Source organism: Apus apus, chromosome 2 (assembly GCF_020740795.1).
Source record: "Apus apus isolate bApuApu2 chromosome 2, bApuApu2.pri.cur, whole genome shotgun sequence".
In the NCBI taxonomy this organism is placed as follows: Eukaryota; Metazoa; Chordata; class Aves; order Apodiformes; family Apodidae; genus Apus; species Apus apus.
The window spans coordinates 109,623,069-109,644,783 of NC_067283.1; the positions used below are offsets into that span (position 1 = coordinate 109,623,069).

The following is a 21,715-nucleotide window of genomic DNA, read 5'->3' on the forward strand; positions in this document are numbered from 1 at the left end:
GTAGCTGAAGACCTCAGTTCACTAATTGAGTTTGGCAGAAAGGTTCCACAGACATGACTGTATATAGACAGTGGTTGGAAATGCCTCATTATTTTTAGGTAGTGTTTTTGTCTTATTTCCTAGGTCTTATCTTTTTCCAGAGAAAAATGTTATAGGAATTGTCTGAAGAGGTTCTTGCCACTTGTTGAGTGTAGGCTTCTCCTAGATACACAGTTCATCTTCTGTTCTTGGGGACCAGAGTTCTGGATAAGCATGTGTGATGAAAAGAGAAGTACTTCTTTCTGCAGCTAAAATATTCTGTTCTCATAATCTGGAGGATAAATTGGGAAGTCTGGCTTGCACATATCTTGTGAACAACAGCTTGAAAGAGACTGGGCTGTAGCAGTTGACCAAGCACTCACTGAATGAGCAGGATCAGTCATTTAGAAAAATATGCTGGATGTATGTTCTTGACCTTGAGGGTGTTTGAAGAGTTGGGGGATATGTTTGCTGACAGCAGTAGCTAACAGTCTCACTTACAAATTTGTTCTCCTGCTGTTTTTCTGTATCAGTAAATGAAAACTACACACAGCTCTGTCTTTGATCTTTTTTTCTCTTCATTCTCACTGCAGATGAATAACGTTGGGGCTAAAGGGAAAAACCCAGAGGTCTCTCTTAGTATTTTTTCTTGTTAGAATAGAAGCAACATGTGCTTTGTGTCTGAGAACATTAATGGGTATTCCTTGTCCACTTTTACTTTGGAATACTAACTTACAAACCATGGGCTTGTGATCTCTGCGTAGAGATCTTTAGGATATAAAAGCAATAGTAATCTACTATACTGCCTTTGCACTGGGGAGAAGAGATGAAGGTTAAGATTTCTTTGGTCTAATGGATGAAGCTGCCTGCATCCTCACACTCTCATTTGGGTAAACATTGAGATTTGTCATGCTACTAACTATTCCTTTTTAAACTTATATCTAGTTCTTCTGGACTTTGTTAGTTCACTTTTTATGTAGTCAATTTAAATTGCGTTTGTCTGAGATATTTCAAGAGGTAGGCATGGAGTATTTTTTATAAACTGTATTTTTTTCAATTGTAGAAACTTGAACACTTGTAATGAGCCATAGAGTTGGATTTAAACAATATGAATGATGACTAGGAAAAGTTAGTACAGTTGTTTTATTTGGAATGGCTTCCTTGGAGCCCCTCTGTTTTGCAGAGGATTCCACAGCTCTCTGTACAAGCTCCTTGTACAATAAAGAGTAACTAGGTGCAATATAGATACAACCTGCCATCACAGGACCACTTAACTCCTCACCCTGGGGTGGACAGGAGAAGAGTGCTGACAAGGCAGTCCAAGCGTAACGTTGCAGAAACTTTCTGGGGAAAGAAAGGAAGAGCCCTTGGGTCTGATTTCCTTGGCAGTGGTCATTCATCAGTCCTAACAGAACTTGCTGATGTTAGTCTTGAGAATTTTTTGAGGTCACAGGAGAGGAGTGTTGGTGTGGTAGCATGATAGTCATCACAAAAAGTGGGAGATGGTGGAGTGGAAATAATACTTGGCTTGGTTGTGTATCTCCTATACTGTGGTGAGTACAACTTGAACACTGCTGGCTACAAAACTCTGGTTATTGACTCTAGAATTATTCTCCTCATCTACAAAAACATTTCTATTTGTTGTCATTCCTGAATGTTTAAGCTCTGAGGTTAGACAAAATATCTGCGCGTTTATTTTTTACCTTCTTCCCAGATGGGGTAATGAAGCTGCAAAGCATCTAATTAGCATCATGCTGGGGCATTTTCATTTAGATGCAGAGCACTTCTCTTGAAATTACTTCAAAATATGCAGGATTAATGCCATTTTTTTTTGTGGAAACTGTTTCCATTGCTCAAAGTGAGAATGAGAATTGTCAGTAGTGAAAAGGTTGAGGGCAGGTGACAGAAGTTAATTCCCATATAGTCATCTTCTTGGGAAAAGGGTCCAGCAGACTTCCTGTTGTTCCCTCCCTGGGTTGTCGTTCTGGTCTTGATGTGTAAACATGTTGAAATTTGCAAAAGATCAGCTCCCACAAACCTCATGTTTTCAGCTTTTAAAAGCCCAGGGCATTGCAGCTTGACAGATTTGTACTCTGTCCCCTTTGGTCTTCCTCCCGTCCATCTGTTTGTGGGATTCATGTGCCCAGTTTGCCTCCCTGTGGTCTTAGAACTGTTGAGCTTCATCCTTGGAAGAGGCAGTGGTGGTGGCAGAGATCCTGCAGAGAGCTATTAAAGTGTTACCAACAGTGGGAGCCTAAGCTGGGAAGTTTTTCTGGTAGCTGTCTGCTCCTTTCATGTCAAGCTGGCAGCAGCTTATTGGGGGAGGGGGATGACACACACACACACACCCAGGAAAAAAAAATAATTTAGAAATAAATTACAAAAGTGGCATTGCTTTCTTTGCTTTAGCTTTAAATGTTTGTTCATTAATTTTCCCTATCCTGAAAGACTCTAAGACCTAAAAGCTCTTTGATATTCTACATTATGTCCATCCAAATGATTACATTTTGTTTTATCCATGGTAGGGTAAGTTGGACTCTTGTGCTGCTGTCTTATCACTAATGCAATTAGCAAGTATTAATTTGTGATTATTGGAGTAAACTACAGTGTTTAAGTGTGCTAAGTCATTGAAAGCAATGGAGTTGCTCAGATCAGAATTTGGCCTACAAAACCAGACTTTCCCTTTTTCTAGGGAGGTTGGAGGAAAAATGACACGCAATTTCAGGTTTCAAATGTTAACCTGAAACTCTTGTTTTTCTGTAAGCTGTGGGTTCCATCTAGCTTTTTAGTTTTCAAGTTGAAAAATCAGAAGTAGTGGGTTTTGTAAAAGCAGTGTCTTTTACTCATACGGTCTGCTGCTCTATCAGAAGAATTGTGTTGGGATTTTTGGCTGTGTGGGTTTTGTTCCTTTTTTTTCTTTTTCCCCACTTCAAAATCTGAAGTAGAAATACTTCAGTTTTTAGTAGGTTTCCTCTGGAAACTACTATTAGCATAGTTTGCAAAGGAGACTGGCAATTGTGTTCTTATTTTTTCCTAAACCTGAATTACTCTCCTGTTGCTGGAGCTTTTTAATCTATTATTAAATTCTAACAAGATTTTTTAAAGATGTCTTAAAATAACTGAATTTTGTGAGGGTTTGTGTCTAAGCAGAGTAGAGTGAGATCCAAATTACTGCCCACAGGGAAGGAACTTCCACAGGCAGGAAGAACTTGTTAGGTGCATTTGCTCAGCTGGTTGCTTCGGCTGCCACATGGATCATCCTTCTAAAGTAGACACAATGCCTTTTGCCTACTGTGCATGTGATAGGAAGAGTAAAGGATATTGCAACTTGGAGAGGAGCTGCAGAAGAAGAAAGGAAGTTAAATAATCACTTAAAGACATTTATCTTCAGAGTAGTATCTCCTGGCTTTGACTGTAGAGTCCTGGCAAAGTTAATCTGTTGGTTTCTTCAAGTACCTTTCTATTTTCAGTTGAAGTTGCAGGCAGTGCTTCAGTCTGGGTAAGCCTTTGTAATTTCTTCCCTCTGCCCTTGATTTAAAATCAGAATTACAGCTGTGGGGGTTCTCTCTGTTATATAGAGCCTCTCAAAATCCAAACTTCAAAGATAAAAATAATTTATGTTTTAAATAGTAATGTGAAGTGAGGGTGCTACTTTATACACTTGCAGAATATGGTATGTTTGTCACGTTAATCTTTGGTTAAAAAGTGTTAATTTTCCTTTTCAGCCAGCAGCTGCAACAGCTAGTGTTACTACAGTTACTGCTGTAAAGCCTTTGAGTACTGGAACACCTGTAAAACTTCCAGTTACAGGACCACCTGCACAAGCTATCTCCCAAAAGGCAGTCTCTGTGAAAGCAGAGGGCACAACAGTAGCACCGACCAGCACTTCTACAGTAAGGAAAAAAAAGGCTTTAATTAAAAATTAGCATTCTGTATATTCATCAGAGGTTGGAGAGCCAATGCCACATCTAATGGTCTTCTCTTTATTTTCATGCTAGGAGATGTTAGAGAATGTGAAGAAATGTAAGAATTTTCTTGCTACGCTAATAAAATTGGCATCTAGTGGACCTCAAGCCTCTGAGATGGGGCAGAATGTGAAGAATCTGGTGCAAAATCTATTGGTGAGACTTTTTTTAAACATTCTGCATGATTTGGGTATAATTTTTGACATTGACTTTTTCATAGTTTTTGTTCCTGGTCTTTTTAACTATTATTTTTTTAACAACTGAGGAGTTGGATTTGTGGCCGAGTGTATCTGACCCTCTTTAAGCTTACATTATAGCTCTTATTTTTAACTAGATCTCATGCTGTATTTTTTCCCTCTCACATTCCTGTTTCATTTTATGCACGCAGATAACTGACAGCAGGAGGAACTGATAGTGTCTGGCTCTGAGCTGCCTGTTTGTTTTTTTTTTTCATATTAGTCTTATTTTGAGTAATCAATGGCAAGAATTATTATCATGGAGGTTGCAGTGCCAGTGCCAAGTCCGTACTACTGCTTTACTCCAAGGCAGAACCGACATACGCGTTGATAGTGAAGCTCCAGTGGAACAAGCATGATGTGATCTATGTCTTTAGACAATGGGGTGGAGAAAATAATGTGGCTGCCAACCTCTCTCTCTTTCTCCTTGCAGGTGGCTTCCATATGCCGCTTTGTGCTGTACCCCAGCACAGCTGGGTTTTCTTGAGAACAATTTCTCCTGCCACTTCTTGTCTTGGCATTTGACCACTGCTGCTGTTCTGTTGTTCCACTGTAGCAGAAGGCTGTGGGATGGTGGAAGGGAATGACTTTACTAGTGGTACCAAAGGACTTTTCAGTCTAGAAAAGAGTAGTGTAGATGAAGGTGTAATTTTAGAGAGCAGACTGTTTTAAGCAGCCTTGTAAAACTACTCGATTACTCCTCTTCTTCTGCGTTTGTGTCCCTAGTGGACTATACACCTTGATTCTGTAGGAAAATACTAGAATCATTCCTTCTTGTGCTTAGAGTACTTTAATTACTTTTTTCCTAAGAACAGTTGTTACCAAACATTAATATATCATGTAATTGTGCATTTGTTTGCTTTATGTAATATTTTAAAAATACTGCTATTCTGCCATTCAGGATGTGTATATGTTTTAAATGGAAAATAAATTGTTTCACATGCATGAAGGAAATGAGTAAATTGACAACTGTGAATTAAAATGGTCCTTAAGGCAGCACCTTATGAAGTGGGTGTCAAGCACCTTACATGCACTGAAACATAGGCCACCAAATCACTGCATCTGTATTGGTGAGACCTCAGGGACCTGTATGCACAGCTCAGTGAGATCTAACAGGCAGCAGATCAAATGACTAAATTGGAAAGGTGCTCCAAGTTCTGTTTGTCTGTGAATATACAGTCCTTAAAACCCCTTCACTGTTAGTGTAACTCCTTGAAACTGTTGTTCTGAAGGAGAGTATGCATGAGAGGAGTAGTTTCTCTGCAGAGATGAGGCCTCATGCTGGAGTTGCTCTTGTGGTTCTATACCTTGCTGGAGGTGGTAACATTCTTGGTGACTCTGTGGCAGGGTGTCACTTGGGAGGGTGAGAAAGAGCAGCAGTGTCTGGAGCTACCCACAACTGTAGCCCTGTCCTCATAACACTGAAGTAGAGTGAGGGGTCTCAGAAGTCCATTGCAGGTTCCTAACCTTCCCAAGCCTCTGGGTCTGTTGTTTGTGTTGGGGAAGAGCAGAAAGCATTACAAAAGGAGACTGTACTCTGCATGCCAGATGACTGTTATGGTAGTGGTATGCAGAAGTGATGTTCTGATCTTCAGTTTCTCCTGCTTTTGAAAGACAGTGTTAAGTATTCTTTATTATGCTATGCGTGTATTACACTAGAATTGTCTTTAAAAAGTGCTGAGTTGTCTTTTGTCTCCAGTCTCTTCAAATTGATCGTTATGCACATAAATTACCTTTACAGAAAACAAAATGCTTGTGTACTGGGCAAGAAGGCAAATGGAATCTGAGGTTGCATAAGGAAGAGTGTGGCCAGTAGGTCGAGAGAGGTCATTCTCCCCCTGGTGAGGCCACAGCTGGAATACTGCATCCAGTTCTGGACTCCCCAGTTCAAGAGAGAGCGGGAACTACTAGAGAGAGTCCAGTGGAGGGCAACAAAGATGATTGGAGGATTGGAGCATCTCCCTTATGAAGAAAGGCTGAGAGAGCTGGGGCTCTTTAGCCTGGAGAAGAGAAGGCTGAGAGGAGACCTTATTAATGCCTATAAGTATCTCAAGGGGGAGTGCAAGGAGGATGGAGCCAGATTCTTTTCAGTAGTTCCCAGTGACAGGACGAGGGGCAATGGGTACAAGCTGGAACAGAGGAAGTTCCATCTAAATATGAGAAAAAAATTCTTTATGGTGAGGGTGACAAAGCACTGGAACAGGCTGCCCATGCAGGTTGTGGAGTCCCCCTTCTCTGGAGACACTCAAAACTTGCCTGGATGCAGTCCTGAGTGATGTGTTCTAGGGAATCCTGTTTTGGTGGAGCGGTTGGACTAGATCATCTCTAGAGGGCCCTTCCAACTCTGACAATTCCGTGAGTCTGTGGTGAAGTTTAAATGTTTCTGTGTAATGATGAGGTGCTCCTTGCTACTCAGTGCTACTTTTAAACTTGTTTCTATCAGTTCACTTCAGCGCGGTGTTTGAACAAGTATCCTTAAGTGTGTTACCAGCCTGGAGTAAAGAAAGTAATGTAATTTGATAATACTGTATCTAAATTTCAAGGTAATTCTATCCTAAACCCTTTTCTTTAAAAATATAAGAGGAAAAAACATTTGACTATTGACATTGAACAGTTCCCCAATAATGTAAATTTTCATGGATTTTTGATTGACTGGGGGGGGGAAAAAAAAGTAAATTCATAGTTATAACTTACTATTGTAATTGTACTTTCCTCTTAGGAAGCAAAAATTGAACCGGAAGAATTTACAAAAAAGCTATACATAGAGCTCAAGTCATCTCCACAACCATATTTAGTTCCTTTTCTCAAGGTAAGTGTCTGATTGTGAGTATGTAGTACTGAGGGGAGGGAGGAAGACCAGAAAAAGAAAGTCAGAGCATTGAAATAGGTGTTCGCTCAGGTCAGTTGAGGAAATTGTGTTTAACCTAGCCTTGTTGCTCTTGGAAAGAGGTTTTTTTTTGGGAAGGGAGGATTTCAGAGGAGTTGTCTTAAATTGGAGAGTAATTACCTGTAGTCATTAGAGACGACTGGTGTTTTGGAAGCTGGTGCATCTACAGAAGAGCTGCTATACTAAGATAACCTTTTACTTTCTCATCAAAACTGTAACTGTAATAAATTCAAATGCAGAAGACTGACAACAGGCTGTGCACAAAGCTTAAGCTTTAAGAATGTACATAAATCTAGTATTCATCTGTTTTCTGGTTGATGTTTAACTGGAGGCAGAAAAAAACCCCATCCTTTTCTTTAGAAAGTCCTCATAGGACTACTACAACTTGGGAAGAGTAAACCAGGATAACTCTACTGCCATTCAAGCAAATAATGATGTAAATAAAAAGCATGCACTATTAACTTTTTAAAATCATATGGGAGAATGGAATTTGTGAACAATGAAAATAAAAATTAACATCTCTGTTGTAGAGCAGGTATTACATTCCAGTGAAAGCATGGAATACTTGGTTATATTTAGTTGCAATGCATGTAGTATTCTTAAGCTTAATAAATCTGTACTTTTCCTTGCCAGTTACTATAGACACTTGAGAATCAAGGAAGGAATTGTTAAGTCTAAAGGTGGGACGGAAATTTTCTGGAGTTTTTCTTCCCCCAGTATTTGATAGCATATATAACAATGCATGTGATGATGTTGATATTACTTTAGATGGCTGATGTCAATTTGTTAAAGTGTGTGATGAATTTTTTTGTTACAGTGGCAGCCTAATCCCAGAGGTTTCTTAAAAGCACATGCAAAAGCTAAAGGGGAAAAAAACCCAAACATCTCAGAGCTCAGTAGCTGCCTTCTGCAGGGCTGATGGACCCCACTTGACATGAGCTGGCTGTATGTGTGTGTGGGGGGGCAGCTCATGTGCTCCTGTGGTGGTGCCATGTTCCCAAAGCAAGCTGCAGGTGAACCTCTAGGTCCGTGCAGACCCAGGCTCAGTCTGGCATGGCTAGACCCCATCTAGGGCTGGTCAGCCGTGACAGCCTGGTGCTAATTCATGCACAGGAACTGGGCCAAGAGGTGACTGTGCAGCACTTGCTAGCACTTCAACCCCTTTGGGTTCCCCAAGAGTTATATTATCTCAGGCACAATGTTGTCCTCATGCACTCATGGAGGTGCTCAGCCTTAGTTAAGATGCCGCTCCACGGTGTGGAGAGCTCTGCTACATGTGGTTCACAGACTTTCGAGGCAGTTCCACAGAAGTTGGGTTCATCAGCATAGGTCAGATCTTGATCCCTCACAGCAGAGTGGTCGAATTTTTCTCCTGCAGGTTGCTGCCAGGTACTGGTGTCATTGAGGATTTTCTGTTTTGGGTAGTATCCATACCCCATACTCCTCAACAAGGTGCTCCCTCTCCCTTTTCTCCTCTATATTAACAATTAAATACTTTGACTTCAGAAACTTAGACCATGACAATGACTAAACAACATTAGCTGACTATATTGTTACCCTCCTTTAAAACATCTTGCACATCAATTACTTCTTTTTCTGAAATACCTTAAGGATGTGTACTTGATACAGACCAGTCTTAATTGGTGTGTAATTTTGAGCAGCTGTGACAGGAATGAGTGCCAAATGGAAGGTGACTTCAGGAGCACTTCTCTAAGGTGCTACGAGCATCAGTGCCGGCCTTGTTTGTGGGAGAAACGCTTGCAGCTTGAGTGTGGAAAGAAATGTGATACGGCTTATTGCCAGTTGACTTTCAGCTAGCGAGTGGAATTTTAGGGAGGACTCTGTGGAGTTGTCTCTTTGAGCTGCAGGTTTTCAATGAAGTTGTTGCATGTGCTTTGTTTTGTCTGTTCCAATAGATGGGAAAGTATGCTGACTTTGGCTGTAAAGCCTGCTTGGTTTTCAGATCTGTGCTGGATGCTTTTGGTAAATAAACTGCATCAGGAGCATGAGAAAAGCTGTGAGGAGCCTTTTGAAAGAAAGAAAGTGAACATTAAAGATAGGTGTGTCACAAAAGGCCTAGATGTCTGAACAATTTGCTGACTCAGTATATTAGCATGTGAGACAACATGTTCCTTTTGCATGAAGCCCAGAGGAACAGCACTTGTGCTGGAGACTTAGAGACTTCAAAAATTGCTACTGAGGGGAAAAAAAGGGTTTGTGCAGAACAGATTTCCCCTGATCCTGTACCATAACAGATTGTAAATAGTCAAGGAGAAAAATCTGTAGAGGGCTTGAAGATTATTTTGTCCATTAACCTTCTCAAACATAGCTGGAGTAAAAATGAGATGTTGCCAGATGCATTTACTAATGTTCTTTCTTTGCAGAGAACTCTCTAGCTTAAGTTGTGCTGCTGCAGCTATGCAGGCATTACTAAAGTGGTATCCCCCCCTAGTGTCGATACAGCTGTATTGGTATGGAAGTGTTCCTGTCTCCAGAGCTTGTTTCAGAGTTTATTGGGTAATTGCTAGTTCACTGTCAAGACAGACTCCATGGAATAAACACAGCTGTTAAGATATAGCAGGGGCTTTTGGCAAAACAATTTCTTTTGAGGTAGTACAACAGATAAAATGGTCTTTTTCTAGAACACAAATTTCTAATTGAAAAATATAAACAAAAGAACAAAGTTATGGGTGAATTCCCCTATATAATTGAGATTTGCTGTGTGCAGTGAAGCAGTGGTGACTGTTGGTCTTTGATCAGCCTGTGTTGGTGATTCTTGTAGTCTTCACTGAGCTATATCATCAGCAATTTAAGGGTGCCTGAACTCTAGCAAAAGTTGTTTGGAATGAGCCAATTATTGTTTAATAAAAACCTAAATTGGAAGATGAGGAAAAAGATTCAGTTGCTAGTATACCGGTAGTGTGCAAGACTCTGCTGATGTTAAGTCCAGTGTTGCTTTGTTTTTCTTCTAGAAAAGCTTACTTGCCTTACGACAGCTAATGCCCAATGCTCAGAGCTTTATCCAGCAGTGTATCCAGCAGCCAGCTCCAACCCAAGAAGCTGTTTCTACTTCTACCTCTGCAGCCCCAGCTCCTTCGATAGCAGTGGCAACCTCAGCTGTAGCAACAACCTCTCTTCCAGTTATAAAACCAGTGTCTGACGCTGTAACAGTCCCAGCCTCTCCAGTTATAAAGCCAGTCCTTGTCAGTACGTCGGCAACAGGTTCTCTGCACACTGTGAAGCCTGTTCCTGCCTCCGCAGTGGTCACAGCATCTCTTCGGCCTGCAGCTTCAGTCCTCACCACGACGATAGCAACATCAGGGCTGACTGCTATCCAAACTGTCAAGCCAGTCTTCACCTCTGCGGTAGCAGCGTCCTCTCTCCAGTCTGCAAAGCCACTGCTAGTCTCTACAGTGGCATCTCCAGCAACAACCCCTCTCCAGCCTCTGAAATCAGCCATTGGAGCCCCATTTGGTTTTAAAATCTCTCAGCCAAAATCCATTGTTGCGCAGTCAGTAGGTGCTCAGCCGGTGGTTAAAGTGAAGCAGTTGGTAAGATGAATTTCTTTGCTTCTCTGTAATCCAGCTTTTTTATTGTGACTCCTAACCATTTTTTAGAGAGGATACCAATTTGTATCTTTGCCTTTTTTTTTTTTTTCTTCACACGTGAAGCTAGTCTCACATGAATTAACCAGAAGGTAGTCTGTTCTAAGTTAATCAGTTATGTTTGTTGTAAGGAGATTCAGCTTGCTGAAAAGTTGAATCTAAAGCCAAGGTGTAAGCTCAGTCTCTTGCAAAACATACTGACCACCATTCCACCAGACTTAGCATCCAGCATGAAATGCAAGGGAACACAAGTTCTGGGCTATGCATGCAGCCAGGCTGGGTTGGCATCTGAAAGAGAAGGCAGGAAATGCTAGTGTCAGGAACAGAAATTGCTGATGAAATGCTTACATTAATTCATATTAGATAGCCTGTTAGGGCTGTACCTCAGCTAGCCACCAGGGATTCCAGTCTCTTTACCTTGATAGTTCCTGCCCTGGATACTTCGCTGGCACCGATGGCTAGGTGATGTTTAGTGATAACTGAATTGTATAGACTAGCTCAAGGAGCTTTTCAGAGTGGACTTCTGACCTCCAAATTTACTAAGACATGTTAATTATGAAGTCATCCAAAAGTGAGCTTTTTGTATCAGGCCTCATTACCTAACAAATTCCAGGAGGAGTAAAAGTCTTATTAAAACTATACCCTCAAAAACTGTGTTGTTGTTTTTTTTTTTTTTCTCGGCACAGATTAACTTCTTGCTAATGTTAATGTTAAATACTAACAAAACTGTGGCCCACAGGTATACTCAAAAGAGCAATGTTGTGAAATACATTCGTTTTGGTTTATGGGTGTTTGAGATAACAAGCAGCATGCTGTCTGACTGCTCTACCTGCAAATAATGTTCTCAAGTATGCCACCCTTTGGCAGATAAAGAACTTGATTCTTGAATTTGGCTTGCTAGTTAAGATTTGCTCCTTAAAAAGAGGAGAAAACATTTGACTTCCTATGAAGATAGATTAACTTTTCACAGGTACAGTGGGCCATCTAATGCAGGAATTTCCTTTGTAGTTTCTATATTGTTTATACTTGGTTTAACAGTATTCAAAACCCTTAAATATTTTGCTTTTTAAATTTTCTTACTTTCAAAGTGCTTAAGGTAGATGTAATACAAGAATCCTGCATTCTAAATAAAGACCTTAAGCTACCAGCTTTTCACCTCTTCAGATTTGCTTAAAAAGAACAAAGCGCTAAACTATATGGAGAGGATGGAGGGGCCTTTTTATGAGTGGGTTTGGTTTAAAAGCAGTTATCAAGCATATGCACCAACAGTGTTTGATAGTAGTAGCTAAAGCCAAAATGGAAAAGGAGTTGATACCCTTGCTGTCGTTAAGGACAATAAATTTGAAAATCCATCCAGAAGAAAATGAGGGCTTCTTAGGTTGTACAAGGGCTGTGGAGCAGTTTGTTGGCTACACAGCAAGCTGTATAATCCAGGGGAAAGGTTGACCATCTGTACAAATAGATGAGGAAGATTAATTCTACACCGGGGAGTCGAATCACTTCTTGAATATGATATTGGTGAACTGAAGAAATGACTCGTGCCTCCTCTGCTACTACTATATGGCAGCCTATTGCAATTGCTTTTCTTCACTGTGCCTTACAAACATTGTATTGCATACAAAACATGTTTTTATCCCCATTTGGGTAGATCCCAGGTAAAGTGATTAAAGTACTTGCTCTTCGAAATGCCTGTTTAATTTTGGTCTTGTAGTTGAAGAGCTGAGTTGACCACTTTGCAGCTTAGCCATATCAAGACCTTGGTGTTTATTCAGACAACCTAGTAGCACAAAGAGCCAGTTAGTAAAAGCAGTTGCATCTTCTAGAGCTTCCCTGGTGCATTTCCTTGAAAGGACAAGAGGTTCTGTTTTCCTCCCACAAGAAAACAAATCTGGACCTCCCCTCCCTAAACAGGAGGGTCCTGCTGCCAGCTGAAAAGAAGCACATGCCAGCTGTGCAAATCTGTTCATACAATGCTGCCAGCAATTTCCTTTCCAGCCCACAGGGTTGTCTGATGCTATACACTCCCTCTGCATGCCCATTTCTATTTAGGTCTCTTTTGCTGGGGAATGTAAAGTGCTTTCGTGTGCCAGCTCCGGTGTAACGTTGATGCTGTGTAAGAATTCAGCACTGCAGTATTTTAATACCAAAATTGCTACCAGAGTGATGCAATGTGTAACTGTCTTTTCTGTGGCATGATTATCGAAACTTTATTTGTATGGTGGACACCAAAGGACCTGTTCTTCAGGGGTGCTGTTGGGGTTGATTGCATGCCTGTGCTGTGGAAGTTGCATGTCGGGGAGGGTTTTCCCTTCCAGTGACTTTCTTAACTCAGTCTCATTTAAGAGCATTGGCATACACAGAAGTTTCATCTTGGACAGAAAGCTTGTCTTGCTGTAGAATTTCTTTGTCTCTTGTTAAAGCACAAATAAATGAAAATTTACGTTACCAGCCACTGGCTTCCAGTGGTGAGAAAGCTGCTGTGAGACTACAACTTCAAGTTAAGCATAAAGAACAAGAGTTTTATGGTTTAGTCCCTGCAATTACCAGTGAAATGTGCTCCCTGGACATTGCTAGTGGTTGAAGCAAAGAGTGAAGTGCTTGTGCTGTTCCAAATGCTTGGTTTTAGTGTCGAGTCCCCTCAGAGCTGAGCTTTCTTGAGCAGATGATATCCTCTGTTATTTTTCAATATTTTTTTTTGTCCCAGATGTATGCTTTTGTATTCAGCTGCTGAGGCTTCCTTCATGAAGCAATACCGTATGAAGTGTGTGATGACACCTTGCCATCTCTCCACTGATCTCCAAACTTTGCTTTATGAATGCAAAACCCATTCAAGGAAGGCTAATCAAAGTCTCTCTCAGGCAGCTGTCCCTGTGCTGTCAGCTGGATGTTACATTGCATTTCTTTTTTTTACTTAAAGAGTGTTGGTGCTTTTTGCTCTGATGTTTTCTACTTAATGGGGCAGAAAGGAACAGTCCCTTTTCATTATTACTTCTTGCTGCTAACCTGAAGAAAGGAGGCAACAGTTCTTTCTTACAGATACTAGCTATTTTTAATATGATTTTCTGGCATTAAATCCATGTCAAAATTTCTGGGATTGCCCTGTTCTCTTGTTGCCCTGTTCTGTTGCAAGTCCCAGGGACTTGCAACTTTTGTAAGTTTAGCAGCTAGAATACCAAACAAAAAATCAGCTTTACTGCCTACACATTCTTTCTGTTTCTTGTTGATCTAGACTCCTCAGTTACTTGTCTTACCTCCCAGTCTCCACCTAGGCTATTGGTTTAACACTGGCTATCTCTGTTCCTTTTGTGTGTTGCACCTTCATCTTGAATGCTCATGTTTCCCCCTGTGCTGTTTCAGTATGTTGCATGCTGAAGATGAAGCATCATTCTTAGCGGTGGTGGTGAGGATCTCTAAGGGCATGCCATTTTGGGTGGTAAATAGTTTATCCAATAGTTTTGGTGGGTAAATAGTTTATCCAAGCTGGTTGATGATTCAACAATTATGTGAACATATAAATGGTGCTGGTAATATGAATTTCAACTTCCAGCCAATGGAAGCTGCATCTTTCAGAAAGATCAAATTGTGTTTTCATAAGAACACGTTAGAGACACCCCTTAGTGTGTGTACCAGGGCTGCAGGCATGAGCCTTGACTGTCTGCAGTCCATCCCTGTGCTCCTGTGGTTCCTTCCTCTGCATAGAAAGTCAGGAGATATGGATCTTATGTTTATTCTCAATAACTGCCTATTCATTGTTTGATTTTCAAACATCACCTTCAGCTCAGCTGTTCTATGTTCCTGCTGCTATGCCAAACCATGTTGCTTATTAGCAGATTGACATGGAGGCGGGCGTGGTGTGTCTTGATTACTTGATATGCAAAGTACATCTTTTTGTGAGTGTGTGATACTTATGCTGATGATGTTTACTGATAAATCCAAAGTTAGATGACAGAAGGAGACAGACTAATTTCTGAAGTGTAATTAATGTCAATTTTTTATTTAATTAAACTTGTCCAGTGTTGCTGTACAAACACTCTTTCTGAAGTCAGAATGAAAGATGTAGAGGAGAATAAGTGGTTTCCTTACCCTGAAAATTCATTTGTGTTAGCTTTTTACTGTTAAAGTAGACTTCAACCTGGAGATGTTATAATCCATAACTTTTTCAAAGGATGTATCAAAAGCTGCAGCCCACATTCTGTTAGCTAGGAGGTTTGGAAGTGAGGCTTTTAGGAATACTGCAGTTTTATTACTGTCTTGCATTTTAATAGCTACCCCTGAAGAGGAAGAATTAGTATTTATGGGCTGTGCCTGCAGGTCTGTGTTGTGATGACATCCTGCTGTCTGGTTTTGTTTCTTTTGAGAGCCTCTTTAAACAAAACTATCAACCCCCTTCCTTTTCACCCTTCAGCAGTGTACTGATGTTTTTGTGTAGAGGCTCTACTCGCTCTAGGTGTTGCTAGTTGGTACTTAATGTTCCTGCTAACTGATGTGCTCAGTATACATTTGCTTAACACTTTGAAACTCAGCATCTCATTTTACAATTGATGTTGCAGCTCCAAAAGTGCATTAGTGTAACTACAGCGTGTACTCTTAACAGGAAAAGGATTTAATGCAAGACTTCTAACTGTTTGTTTTGGTGTTCTCTTTTTAACTAGGTGTATGTGATCCCTACCCATTTGAACTTGTTGACAAACGGACTGAATATTCAGTTGTTAGTCTGCTCAGAAAGACTTAGGGAGTGGAAAGCCTCTTAGTGTGATGGATTGTGTAGTACTCAGTGAAACTTATGTAATATAGTAATCAGTAGAGACATAGGGTTGAAGTACCTGTTAGAGCTTGCTGAATGAGATGGAGCTTATAGCTTGCCACCAGTTGTTAAGATTTGGTCTGTGTCATGAAGTAAAAAAATATTTTTTTTATTTTTTTTCTGAGCATTCTGTTTGCTTTAAACTGAAAGCTAGACATTGCATGCATGCCCTCTGTAACTTCTGGCTGAATGAGCACATTAATACTATTTACTTCTCTCTGTTTAGCTCTTCTCACTCCTGATATTGGATATTCCACTTCCAGGTAGTCCAGCAACCATCAGGAACTGTTGTAAAGCAAGTATCCACACTCCCGCAACCCTCAATACTGACCCTACAGACATCTGCTGAGAAGAGGATGCCACTGAATACACTTGTTCAAACTAGCCAGTTCCCTGCAGGTACAGTGGAACCTCTTTAATGGAGAATGGGAAGGACTGCTGAGGTATAGAAATGTATGCAGGCTATTGGTAGATTACAGGAATGTAAGAAGTTGTCTGTTGAGGGGAACTAGCACTGTGCAAGAAGCTGGACATTTTTAGTGTCTGTTTGGAATTCTGATAAGAAACTCAGTGCCATGTCTACTCCTGGCACCTGCTAAAAGCATGTCAGTTAAACGTTGTATTTATTATAATATCACAAGTAAGCTCCTTTCAGTAAACTTCCTTTAAACCATGATGCTGTTGAGAATCACTTCATGAGACCCACTTCAGTGGGTCCAGGTTGATGCATAATGTGAGTTTCTTAGCCAGCCAGTTTTCGCTAAAATCCTTCAGTGGTCAGCACAGAGTAGGGTGTTTGAAGAGTGTTTTTTGCCATTAAGAACATGTAGAATGTAAGACTCCAGAGTATCATCTAGTTTTCAAATGGGCCTAATTAGTTGTTACTGGGTCTGCAGTTGCCTTTGCTAGAAGTGTGAATTGATTTAAGAATTGTCTTAGAATTTTGGTTTTGACAATATTCTTTGTTTTGTTGTAGGTTCCATTCTGAAACAAATTACCCTGCCAGGACATAAAATTCTGTCCCTTCAAGCATCTCCTGTTCAGAAAGCTAAAATAAAAGAGAATGGAGCAACCTCCTTCAGGTAAAAATAAACAATATCAGACGTTTACTATAGGAAGGAACAAGAGGAACCAACAGCAGGTATAGAGGCGGGAATAGAGCCCAAATAAAAGTGACTTTCTTTAGAGACTTGTTTTTGATAGGTGCTTTTTCTGTCAGGATACTAATTGGCAAGGGGGAACCTAAATGTATTTTACATTGTAGGAGATGTTAATTATTCTTAATTTTAAAAAAATGTCCTGATGAGGTTGGATTTTCATCATGCTGTCACAGGAGTGTAATTATACAAACAATGAGCATCAATATATATCGGCTTTTCACTTGTAGAGGAGGCATGTTGATCTCCTGCATTCTGTAAGTACTACTATCTAATCTAAAGCAAAGTTACCTTGTATTAGAAGCTCTCCATAGGATTAAGGCATATATAACCTGTTTTTTACAGACCACCAGATAGCATAGAACTTTATACTGGCTGGTAACCTGTCTAATGCTCTGTGCTGTATTACAAAATCTTTTGTTAGCTCCTCTTATGAGCTTGTTCCTGTATGTAGAGGTGAAAGTCTTTGACTTGCATCTCTAATTATGGCTTCTGGCATATTCTCTAGGCCTTTAGATTACAAGAAGGCTTAAAGCTTTTAGTTCTGGTAACTGTTTTAACTTTTCAAAAGCAGAAATAATTTTTGTATCTCTGAAATAAGATGGTGAAACAGAGGTACAGACTGCATGACTGGTTTTATGACCTTAAGGTAAGCTTGAAGTTACTCTTCCAGGGATAAAAGTAGACATGACAGCTTTGTCTTGTTGACCAGTTTACTTCTTATCTCTTGAAAGCTACAGCTTTGTGTGCACTGATATTGACAGAGAGCTGCTGTTGTTTACAGTAAGGTACAGTGTACACTGAGGACTTAAAACACTGGTAGCCAAAAGTTGAAATATAATGCTGATGTTAAAGCAGTGGATCTGTTCAGCTCCCTCAAGCTCTTATGAAATATACATCAAAATATAATTTGGGAGGTACTTTCATTTAGAGATGTTTGCAAAAATTACTTAATAAATACCATTTTAAAATATCTCAGCAAAACAAGTATGACCACAAACAGCCTAGAAACACATTTTTTGTGATCTTCCAATCAGAATATATCAACTGTCTTACATGAAAAAGTTTAAATGCTTTATGTTCTCTCCCTGAATTAAGTTCAGTGTAGGAAAAACTGTGTCTGCAATGTGATTCAAGATGGATTTCTGTTCCTGCTTTTGGATTATGATTTTCAAAGTAGTATAAATCCATGATAATTCAGATTTCAAATCTCTAGCTCACCTCAAATTTTTCTAGTAAGTCTCTTCTCTAAAGAATGTATCCTTTTGGATATATCCCTGATGCTAAACAAACTATCTGATGTATGAGAATTTTTATATCTCTTAACCTGGGCAGTGCACACCTGAACTTTTGGCTTTCTTAGGTTAAGTATCAGTGTTCTCCAAGCAGATCTAGCATCGCATAATGTTAATCTGGCTTGGGCAACAGATGTTCCTTGCTCTCCTCTGGCCTGACTTCTGTTACTCCCAGCAGAGCTGTCCTTTGACCTGTGATACATCAACTGGCTGATCATGGGTGAGGGAGAGTGAAGTACCATGGTCCACTTTCAGGTTTTGTGATGAGATTCATACTAGGCAGAGTACATGTCTTGTGGTTGGTGTGACTGTACATATGACGCTTCAAACTGTAGCTTCTATTGCAGTACATCATCAAGCCTCACTGCCATTGGGTGACTAAGTTAGGTTAGGATGTGAGAATGTAATACTAAGCTGTACTTAATAAGCTGCAATTTGACCTTGTCTGCTCTTTCATTGGCTGTTTTTGTTGCTTGAGATAAGCAGTAGAAAATACGGTGATGCCCACCTCCAAATTAAAAACAAATAAAAAACCTAGGAAAGAGAAGATTTCAGCTAAGCATGGGTATTGCTGGCACTTGATTGCCCCATGGCATGTATTATAAAGGGCAGTCTACTTTAAAAGCATGAAGATTTTTATAAACAACTCTGCATACTTGTGTAGAGTATGTGCTAAAGCACCATGGAAAAATAAGACATGTATTTGAATCTTCATTTTTAATTTTTTTTGCATCTATTTTATTTAATAGAGTTGTTCTCCGAAGCACATAATGCTCTGACTTGTATTTTTTGTTTGAAAGGTCGATGAGCAGCCAAACAGGAGATAGCAGAGGGGAGAACATCTGGGCAGCTGCTCGTCCTGCCCCTCAGTGGTTGGGAGTGCTGGTGGTTCTTGCGCTGCTGAAATTGTTCTGTCCCACATAGTTGTCCATGGTGGGGCATGGAGGTCTGGGTTAAGTGTGTCTTTCTAGTTTTCACTTTAACGGTTGCATAAAGTGGAGTAAATGAGAATGTGTTCTGAAGAAGACGTGTTGGTGGAACACCAGAGGGTGCCACAGACTCACTTTTCAGCCAAAACAGGCAAACTCCTAGGTGTGAGGTGCATGTGCATTGCTTGAGCTTCTTTTCTAATGTAATATTCAGTGTAGGTGTCAAGCCTGACTTCATGCAGAGTAATGCTTAGAACTCTTTTGAGTTCTGTATTTTCCCCTTGTCTAGATAAGCTTAAATCACTGGAGACTTGTAACAGCTGGGAGATTTTTTTCTTCTTGATTTCAGGGTGTTATATGGTCAATACAAAAAGCATTAAAGGAAGTGATATAGAAAAGGGGCTTTACAGAGGGATTGCTGAAAACAAAAGCAAGTTAATTTCTGATATAAACATCTGCATGTGTACTTTGGAATATTTTAAACTTATCACTTCAATAGAGTGATTTTTATAGCTCACCCAAAGTACATGGTATCTTAAAATGATTGAAGTTCATTGGAACAGCAAGGAAAAAAGAATAGTAAAAACTACAAACTTAACATGGCTTCTGAAACTTGCATCAAACTTTGGTGAGACTACTTCCACGGAAATATAATGATAAATTCTTTAGGTTAAGTAAAGTAACTGCAGCAGTCTTTTCATAGGTGTAAATTAATCTTTCATCAAGGCTAGTGACTCAGTGGCTTAATGCAAGCTTATATCCCACAACGAATAAGTTGGAAAAAATAGTACAGGTAGCCATGTCTACTTGCATATAAGCTCTTGTATGTGTGTACTCATTAGAGAGACTGTGTGCTTAGAAATGTTAAAGAAAATAGTAACCTGAGGAAGGCTGGTTTTAGAGAACTTAAACTTCTGTATGTAGAAAGGTAGATAGCTCTATAATATAGAAGTTTACCTCCTTGCTTGAGTATCTGGAGTATGAGGCCACATTAAAAGCTAAAATTACTTACTGAAACTGCATGTTGTACAGTTGTACCTGAGGCACAAGCACCCTTACTTGGATTCCACTGTCCATCGTATTTGAGAATTTGTGGTAGTCCAGTGAAGTTCCGGCTAACTGGAAAAGGGGAAATGTAACCGCCATTTTCAAAAAGGAAAATTCTCAATCTGAGAAGAGAAGGCTCTGGGAAGACCTTATAGCACCTTCCAGTACCTGAAGAGGCCTGCAGGAAAGATGGGGAGGGACCTTTTACAAGGGCTTGTAGCAGTGGGGCAAGGGGAAATGGTTTTAAACTGGAAGAGGGTAGATTTAGATTAGGAATAAATTCTTTCTTGAGAGGTTGGTGAGGCAGCAGAAGAGGTTGCCCAGGGAGGTGGTCACTGCCCCTCCATGGAAGTGTTCAAGGCCAGGCTGGATGGGGCTTTGAGCAACCTTGATCTAGTGGAAGCTGTCCCTGCCCATGCTGGGGGAGGCTGGAATTAATTTATATTTAAGGTGCCTTCCAACCCAAACCATTTTATGATTCTATAAACATCTCCATCGGGGTAATGTCAGGTTCCAGCATCTCCAGCTCTGATACTTGTGATGTATGTTCTTGATGCTAGTTCTGATGATTTTATTGTCTCCTTTATCTGCAGATCCTACACTAGGGTGGGATTCTTGTCTGCCACCAGCAAAGACATCTCTGTAGGGATCATTAAGAAGAGAAAACTGGAGTGTACTTGTGAAGATCTGTTAGCACTCAATTAGCATGCAGTGAAGCTTCATTTACACACTTCTTGAAAGATCAGAGTCTCTGTTAGGTTGATAGAGCATGAGTATGCACTTGGAACTGTGCGGTTGCTGGTTGTGAAGGGATAAGGAGGAGTAAAGCTGTTCTGGCAGTAATGTCTTCAGCTTTGAGTTGTAACTGTGGTCACTTAAGCATTCCAACAATCCTAGGGTTTACAGAATCACGGAATAATGCTTTTCTTAGCAGGATGGGTTTGGAGCACAAGCCTAATCAGGAGTCTGTGTCTAGTAAGAATTAATGAAGCTGCTTTGAGAATCTGTTGGGTCTCCTTTTCCCAGAACAAATCACATAGAAACTTTTAGCTATGAGGACATGGAAATGAATGGGAGGAGGAGCACGGGAAGGCTGGACTCCTTTCCTAACCAGTCTTCTCTAGAAGTTTGTGGGAGAAGATTAAGGCTATTGAGGCTGTTCTACCGAAGCATAGCATCCTCCCTGCTATGTACATAAGTACCGTGTGGTAGGGCTAATTCAAAGGGCAAGGGTGGAGTCTGAATACTACTGACAAGGGGTGTTTGTATCTTACTTTTTAAGGGAACTCGCTAAAAGTAAAATGTAGATCACATGTGTTCTAATACACTTCTGCTATAGGCATATTAGAAAATGAGCTTGTTTGTAAGTTCAATGGGTCAGTATTCGACTGTATTCAAGACTTGATTCTATCTTGTGAATTAGAGTTTTAAAACAAATTTAAGGCTCTCAGAGTGGTGCTGCAGGGTGGGAGCATTCTTAGGACTTTTAGTCCAGGTTTACTTAATTCCCTAGTTTCTGAGCTTGTTCAAAATTTCAGTTTCATGTAAAGGATTTTCACTCCTAGCAACTGAGGCATTAGTCAAGCTAACATTTGAGAACTATTCCACTGAAGTGTGAAAGCTTTTAGGAGCCGTCTGTGCCTGTCCACACCTGTGCTAAACATCTATTCTATTAGGGATAGCCTCCAAGATGCCTGAATGTGACTCTGTTGATAGTTGAGAGGCTCTTTCTTTGTATCCATTCTGAAACATAAAATATTGGTTTTCTCTTT

At 40.2% G+C, this 21,715-nt stretch overlaps 1 protein-coding gene across 1 annotated transcript in view; it reads left to right on the forward strand.

The window, feature by feature from the left end:
* The window catches only part of TAF4B (TATA-box binding protein associated factor 4b), a 75,512-nt gene that overhangs the window by 18,158 nt on the left and 35,639 nt on the right, over nt 1-21,715 (forward strand). The window contains exons 5-10 of the mRNA XM_051610278.1: nt 3,744-3,911; nt 4,017-4,139; nt 6,939-7,028; nt 10,079-10,657; nt 15,779-15,914; nt 16,492-16,597. Of these exons, the coding sequence (XP_051466238.1) occupies nt 3,744-3,911; nt 4,017-4,139; nt 6,939-7,028; nt 10,079-10,657; nt 15,779-15,914; nt 16,492-16,597 (1,202 nt within the window). The remainder of the gene's footprint in view (nt 1-3,743; nt 3,912-4,016; nt 4,140-6,938; nt 7,029-10,078; nt 10,658-15,778; nt 15,915-16,491; nt 16,598-21,715) is intronic.